At 40.8% G+C, this 7,716-nt stretch overlaps 1 protein-coding gene across 3 annotated transcripts; it reads right to left on the bottom strand.

The window, feature by feature from the left end:
* Positions 1-2,871: 2,871 nt before the first annotated feature.
* Positions 2,872-5,761, bottom strand: si:ch211-188c18.1 (uncharacterized). 3 transcript variants are annotated; one of them, XM_027283683.1, is made up of 5 exons: positions 5,683-5,761; positions 5,239-5,553; positions 3,745-3,819; positions 3,489-3,586; positions 2,872-3,183 (listed from the first exon to the last, which is right to left on the bottom strand). In XM_027283683.1, the coding sequence occupies exons 1-5, from the start codon at positions 5,732-5,734 to the stop codon at positions 3,043-3,045; spliced, it is 681 nt and encodes a 226-aa protein (XP_027139484.1). In that variant the 5' UTR covers positions 5,735-5,761; the 3' UTR covers positions 2,872-3,042. The 3 variants fall into 3 exon arrangements, with proteins under 3 accessions (XP_027139484.1, XP_027139485.1, XP_019118613.2); XM_027283684.1 differs by having other exon boundaries at positions 3,489-3,583; XM_019263068.2 differs by having other exon boundaries at positions 5,239-5,505; positions 5,683-5,745.
* Positions 5,762-7,716: the final 1,955 nt, after the last annotated feature.

Genomic DNA, 7,716 nt, shown 5'->3' with positions numbered 1-7,716 from the left:
GACGCAGAACACAATACGCGGTCATACTGTACAGTACGCTGTAAAAAAAAACATGCAAAATTACGCTAAAAAAATCCGCGAAACAGCGAGTCCGCGAAAAGTGAACGAGGGACGACTGTATAGCTCAATTTAGCAATTCTGAATGGTTTGTGTGTTCCAGGTTTGTTGTTGACTCACAGTCTTTAATATCTCTGAAGTTAGTTCTTGTTTCTTTTTCACTTTTCAGCTCATTTCTTCACTTTTCCCCGACACGCTGTATTTAAATCCAGCTCCCCCGTCGTTCTTTGTGTACCTGGAATGGCCTGAAGAGATTCGGCTCTTCTCCCTCACTACAAACAATCGGCTCTTAGAGAATGAAACATCACTAGAAACATTAATAGAAACATTAGTAGAAACATTAGTAGAAACATTAATAGAAACATTAGTAGAAACATTAATAGAAACATTATTGAAACATTAGTAGAAACATTAATAGAAACATTAGCAGAAACATTAATGGAAACATTAGTAGAAACATTAGTAGAAACATTAATAGAAACATTAATAGAAACATTAGTAGAAACATTAATGGAAACATTAATGGAAACATTAATAGAAACATTAATAGAAACATTAGTAGAAACATTAATAGAAGCGTTAATAGAAACATTAGTAGAAACATTAGTAGAAACATTGATGGAAACATTAGTAGAAACATTAATAGAAACATTAATAGAAACATTAGTAGAAACATTAATAGAAACATTAGTAGAAACATTATTAGAAACATTAATAGAAACATTAGTAGACACATTAATAGAAACATTAGTAGAAACATTAGTAGAAACATTAGTAGAAACATTAGGGGACCGTCACTTGATTTTCAACAGGACGATGACCAAACACCTTCAGGCTCTGGATGGAGAGCGATGGATTGCTGCGTCACGTGACCTGATGAAGTGAAGTCAAACTCCTGATCTGCTCTCTCATTGGCTCATGCTGCTTCCTCCTCGTGCACACCTGAAGTTCCTGTTGGAAGCTAAACTGTGACCAGGTGTAGAAGTCAGGTGACTGACATGTTCAGACACACTGTGAGCTGCAGTGAAACGATGCTGCCCTCTTGTGGTGGGAAGTCAGACTGACAGCACCAACAGAGCATGAGGATGGCCCTGTTCCATTTCTGTGGCTTCATCGGCTGGATCCAAATCAGTGTGAGGCTCAGTACATAATACATTCAATAACTTTTCCACATGCAGCCTGAACTTTAGGAGAGTTACCTCAGAACAACAGTGTGTGCAGTAACATCCAACACAGGCTGTAAACAGTGTCCTGTATCCGTCCATCTGTGACGTCATCAGGGTCAATCCCAGCTGACAACCATTCACATCCACAGCTACACTGTATTCACAGTAACTAACTGTGACAAGTCACTGACAAGTAACTAGAGTACAAGTATTTCACAGTGTGTGGACAGTTCAGTCACCAGTTAACCTGCCCTGCTTTAATTTAACATCTTTAAAATAAGTTCAGATGTGTTAAACTAAAGAATTCCACAAGAGGAAGTTGGTTTGATTTCTTCACAAAAACCAACGAACGAAGACGGCGTAGGGCTGACAGCGGTCACACGCAGTAAACAGTATTCAGGAAGCTCAGTTTGTGTCGCTTGTCGTCATGCCACAGAATCGGGATGAAAGTTCACATGAGCTACAACACGTTCAGAGCACGAGCTCTGCGTTTACTGTGAGGGGTGAGCTGAAATCCTTCAGGACGACTACGTCCAAGGTCAGCCGGCCTTTTTTCAAAGGGGTCACCTCGAGACACCTGAAGGAAATCTTGACCTCACCTGTCGTTACCTCTAAGATCATCACAGTCTCCTGAAACTGTTCGACCACAAGCTGAAGGCCGAGGGCGTTCAGAGGATTGATTGTTTTCCTACGTATACCGAAGGTTTGATTGTACCTCGGTGTCCTAAATGACCAAACTAGGTCATTATTATTATAATTACTGTTGTTGTGGGTGGTGTCTGTGAGATGTTGCTGTCTGTGGTTTAGTTAGAACTTCCTGCTTACTGACAAACAAGTAATAATAATAAAAAAGACTCGTTGAGACGTTCTGTGTTAACGAGTCTTTGTTTTATTCAGCTGAAGAAACATTCAGAAAGCAAGAACATCAGCAAATACAAAAGACTATCAAACACATTCTTGTTTACCATATTTACTGTACACCTAATGAACTCCATCATGAAGGATTATATGTGTGTGTGTGTGTGTGTGTGTGTGTGTGTGTGTGTGTGTGTATCACGTGAGAACTCGACACTGAGGCTCGGAAACAACCCACCTGTTCACCGCCCCCGACCCCGTTTTCAGCCTGCGGTTTGTGCCCACATGAGCGCTCTCACAGCAGCTCCACGATCTTTAAAAATATCTGCCCCAGATTTTCAAAGTCTGTCAGACGCTAAAAACAAACTCAAGTTTAAATCAGTATCTGACTGATGCTCCTGTGTCTTATAATCAGACTTCTGCACCTCTAACCCTTGAAGAATTATTCACATGTACCGTGCCCGCTCTGCAAGCCTGAGCAGAAACATCTCCAGCTTTCTTCTCAGAGTTTTTTGGATCAATAATTGACTTTTTATAAGTTATTTGATTTTATTTATATCAAAGCAAATCATAACAGAAGTTATTTATGACACTTTCCATATGGAGCAGGTCGGATTCTTGAAGATGCAACAATGAGCATGAGCGAGAACTTGGCGATGGTTGCTCCACGTTTTTCTCGTTGGTGTAAATAATATTACGCAGAGTTCAGTCTGTCATGAGGTAACTTCTGTTATGATTCAGAGCTGCATAAATAAAATAAAGTTGAATTTATTCAAACGTTTACTTGATTATTTCTGATAAAGCGTTCAAAGCAAACAAATATAAAGTGTTTAGCTGTGGAACCTGATGTATTTCACACTTGTGTGTTATATATGTTGTTGTATTTCACACTTTGTCTTGTGCGTGTTTATTAAAGAGTCAAATAAAACAAAACCAACGATGAAGAAGAAAAGATGCAGCAGTGCTAAGCAAAGTCATACGGGCTGGGTTGTGACTGCTGTGGAGGTGCGACAGGGCGGAGGCCGTTCTTGGTCATCACCTCGTACACGTAATCGGAGGTTTGTCCGGTTTCTGTTGGCGCTCTGCTGCGGGTCCATTGTTTCATCTGTTGGGAATGAGTAAGTAAGTAGATAGACTGACTCAGTATATCGTAAATATATCGTTGCATGTTTGAATTTAGGTCACCTCAATTAAAATGTTGATTTTTCAGACACTCTGTGTGTTTCAGGTACAAACCCAGCTGTTTCATTTCGTGCCATTCATCTTGAAACGAGCAGAGTTACTGTAAGCGTGAAGAAGCTGCAGCCACATCCTGAAGATCGAGGCTTCAGTGGTTTTCTGTGTAGTCAGTTTGTATTTTCAGCGTGATGCCGTGTGATGGACCGATCACAACAGGAAGTAAACACTCACCCTGAGGATGATCAGCAGGATGAAGATCACGATTATGAGTACGGCGATGATGCAGCTGGCGACGATGAGTAGCAGAGGTGATGAAGCACAGGGCTCTGCTGCATGTGTGGAAGACAACCGTGGGTTAGACATGTGCCTTCATCTCCATGGAAACCCAGATAGCATGGCAACATTAAAGTTCATCTGGGAATGTTCCTGTAACTTTCGTTTCACAGCTTTAACTTTTATCTTTGCACAGTGACAGTTCTTCACAGACCTGAGGGAGGAGGCTGCAGGACGCCGACTTCCTGAAGTCCACCAGAATCCTCTACGACGGGGACTACGTGTCGATCTGGTGCAAACAGAACAGTTTGAATTCAACACTCGAGACCCAACAACACAGACAGATCTACTCCAGCCTGCACAGTCTGTCATCATCCACCAGCTCCAGCATCCTGATGTATGCAGGAAGGATTGTGGCGGACCCCCTCACACCCCGGACACAAACCTGTTTGAGCCCCCGGCAGGAGGCTGCGACCAATCGGCAAGGCCCAGAACCTCGACATAATGTCTACGCACCTTCTAAAGCATGTTTCATATTCTGCACCACTCTTTAATTTAAATAACATTATTCATATTTTTAAAATAGATTTTATTGCCAGTTTTCTATTTCTGCTTCTGAACTTGCAGATTCTGCTTTTTATTTTTATGTTTCTTTATATTTTGGACTCATTTTGTTGATGCACGGTGCTCGCGTGTGAAGGAAGGTCGATGTTATCTCCGAGGAAATGACTCAGATTAAATAACAGACGTGATCGGCTGTGATGGATTAACAATGAGTCTGCAGCATTCAGATCTTTGACTTCATGACAGTAATAATTCATTTAACAACAATTTAAAAATGTTACATTAAAGTCAAACATCTGCACCCTCTAGCAGATAAAAAATACTGAGCAGCTTTATTAATATTATTTATCATTTATCATTTCCTAATTTAATAAGAATTACTGTGAAATATGAACTGGTGACATGTTTCAGATCTCAGCTGTCAAACATCTTTAATACATGTTTACTTTTTATGGGCTCCAGTTATTAAATGAAATTAAAGGTTAATTTCACTCATATTATCAATTTAGTGATGCTGCATTATTGTTCATCTGCCGGGGTTCATGTTGAGGTATGCAGCCCTCGCAGTGTACGTATATAATATAATATAATATAATATAATATAATATACAGTCCTTTAAAAATAATCTGCAACAGACTGAAAAGTATAATTTGAGTTATTGTTTTTAATATTTCTGTTTCCCTACATCTCGTTTTTTTTACTCATCATCTATAAAAATTAAATTTTTTTAGAAATATTTCTAAATGTTTGATTTGAATTTATGTTTTGATATAATTTCTCTGTAATTAATGAAATCAGTGTTTATTACACAATGTGTCATGTCTTGTAGGAAAATTAGCTGATTGCCATGACAACGGCTAATCATTTAAATAAACAGCCGTGTGCAGTGTTTTAATATCTCTGGGTTATGTTTTAAATTACACTGTTAAATATCATATTTTATCAACTTTGCTGTGTTTTTATGTAAAATCTGCATCAAATTTACATCGTGGAGAAAAAGAAGTATTTGGCACTTGAATGTGCTGAAAGTATTTAGTATAATTAAACTTTCTGTATGAATGCACTGTACTTGTACTTGTACTTGTACTTGTACTTGTACTTGTACTTGTACTAAGGTGTTCCAACCTTTAAGAGAAGACTTACCTCTTACAAAAAGTGAGTAGACGTTGCATTGGACTTCGTGCTGCATCTTCCTGTAGGCACATTTGTAGAAGCCGGCGTCGTCCACGGTCAGGTTCCTGATGGTGATGGTGAGGTTCTTCAGAGATCCGCTGATCTGAATCCTGTGCACGAATCTGGTCCGCGGGGTGAGTTTGCGAGTCGGTTCTGAATAGTACAACACCTCTTCCACCTCCTTCAGCTCCTGATACAGATACATCCCGGTGTACCCGTCAATGCTCGAGGAACATCCTGCAGAAGAACACAGCAAGGAGACACTGTCGCCAGACTCCTGGTACACTGCAACGCAACAAATTGTCTGATTAGATGTGAAATCATGCAGAATATAATAATAATACACACAAACATGTGACAACATCGTGGCTCCAGTTATAGATAAATGTGTTTTAGAAAAGTAAACACTCGTACCTGCGCTGGCAAACAGACAGTGCAACAGTAGAAACCAGCAGAGCGGCATCATGGTGCAGCACTGTACACACTGACTGTGTTTCACTCATTTACAGACACACACACACACACACACACACACACACACACACACACCGCAGACAGTGTTTCCTGTGCTGTTGATGTGGGTTGTAGATGTTCAACCTGTGACACAAAATCATTTGATTTCACTCATTTTCTCATGATTCAGAGAGTTTGCTCAGCGTCAGGATCTTTTCACTCTGCATTAAACACCAATCATCTTTGCATGACTTCTTCTAATTTTGTTTCTTTTCACTGAAACTCAGCAACAACTCTCCCTGCAACTGGATACAGGACTTTCTAACCCAGTCTGTTAGATTAGACAACCGCAAATCCCTCAGCCGTCATCCTGAACACTGTGAATGCAGATGACACACTGCTGACAGGCGACTACAGGGAGGAGGTCCAGCACCTGGCGACTTGGTGCACCTTAAAGACCAAAGAACAGAGGTTGCGTGTCTCCAGCTTTGAATTTCTAGGTGTCTACATCTCTGAGGACATCTCATGGACCTTCACCAGTGTCTCTTCTTTTTGAGGAGGCTCAAGAAGGTCCGCCTGTTTCCTCAGATTCTGGTGGAACTTTTTACTGGTGCAGCTTCGAGAGCAACTGCATCACAGGCAACTCCTCTGGGCCTCCTCTCTCCACTCCCAAAGCTGAGGTTGTTGCGATGTCTTCGAATGGCGCACAACATTGTCAGGGACAACTCTGACACAGACTCATGCTACAGATGAGCAGCCAATGAGTAGTTGAATAATGAACAGTAGTGAAATAACAACTCTGATCTACTCCAGGTGTCATGGAGTGGATCTTTGAGAGAAGACACAGGGACTCTGGAGCTCCACAGAACCTCGTGGACAGTTTGGGTCACGTAGATCTCAACGCCCGGAGAAATTCATTCAGAAACACTGTCGCCCAAAAAGTTCAAATAATTTTCAGACTCATTCCCATTTTTATCTATGAAGAATAAATCACACTGTCACGATGGTTTCATGAGGAGAGGTCACCTGCACAAACACGTCTACCTGTAACACACGGCTGGTTTCATGAGGAATGATTGGGTGTGATCGCCCCCAGGTGGATGTCATGATGTACAACAAGTCAAATGAACCTCTCTCTCTCTACGGTGCAGCTTGAAAGCATGGGAAGTTTTCTGTTGTCAGTATTTTCAGATGAAATCACAGCTGGATGTTTTCAGACTGATCATCCTGAACACAGTGCAGGTAGTGATGGTCTGCATGAAGTCTTTTGTACTGCACGTGCTGATTGGATGACGAGGAGCAGGTGATGAGGTGATCAGACAGGTGAGAGGAAAACAACAGGAAGCACAAACAGGAACAAACAGGAACACATCAGGTAAACACAACCAGGAGGCACAAAACTCTAAATGAACAACTGAAAGTTTATTCTGACCAAAGTGAAAATATATTTTAGAAACCTCAAGCAAGAGCTAATGATCAGTGCCAGCCTGCCGTGCATTCAGGATTTATACCTGTCCTGTCAGGTAACAGTCAGGAAACATCTCTGCAGACCAGAGACTATACTGATGCATGGGGCCCTGCAGCCACCAGGGGGCCCCAAAAGCTGCCAGTTCAGCCTCAGTCTATTCTTGGTAAAAGAACCTTTGTCTCATTCACTGTGTGGAGCACTTAATAATTATAGGTTAAAATCAAGTCAAAATCATCTTTGGGTTAGGCTGTCAGTGAGTGAGTGACAGCCTGGCTACAAAAGAGACAGCTACCTTTAAATCTCCCAAAATATATTGATAGTCTAAAATGAAATCTAAAATAAATCTTGTTTTTATTCAAGGTAATTGCTTTAGCTGGTTTCTGTTGATCTTGTGCAGTGGCCTCAAGCAGCAGACAGTGTTACATGTAAATGTTTCTGAAACTACTTTTTTATTGTTTGCACATTGATATGGAGGCTGCTGCATTGTATTTGTATTTATTTAAGTTAGTTAACTTATTTGTTCTTTG

This window comes from Larimichthys crocea, chromosome X (assembly GCF_000972845.2).
Source record: "Larimichthys crocea isolate SSNF chromosome X, L_crocea_2.0, whole genome shotgun sequence".
NCBI lineage: Eukaryota > Metazoa > Chordata > Actinopteri > Sciaenidae > Larimichthys > Larimichthys crocea.
This window is presented reverse-complemented; position numbering and strand designations above follow the sequence as displayed.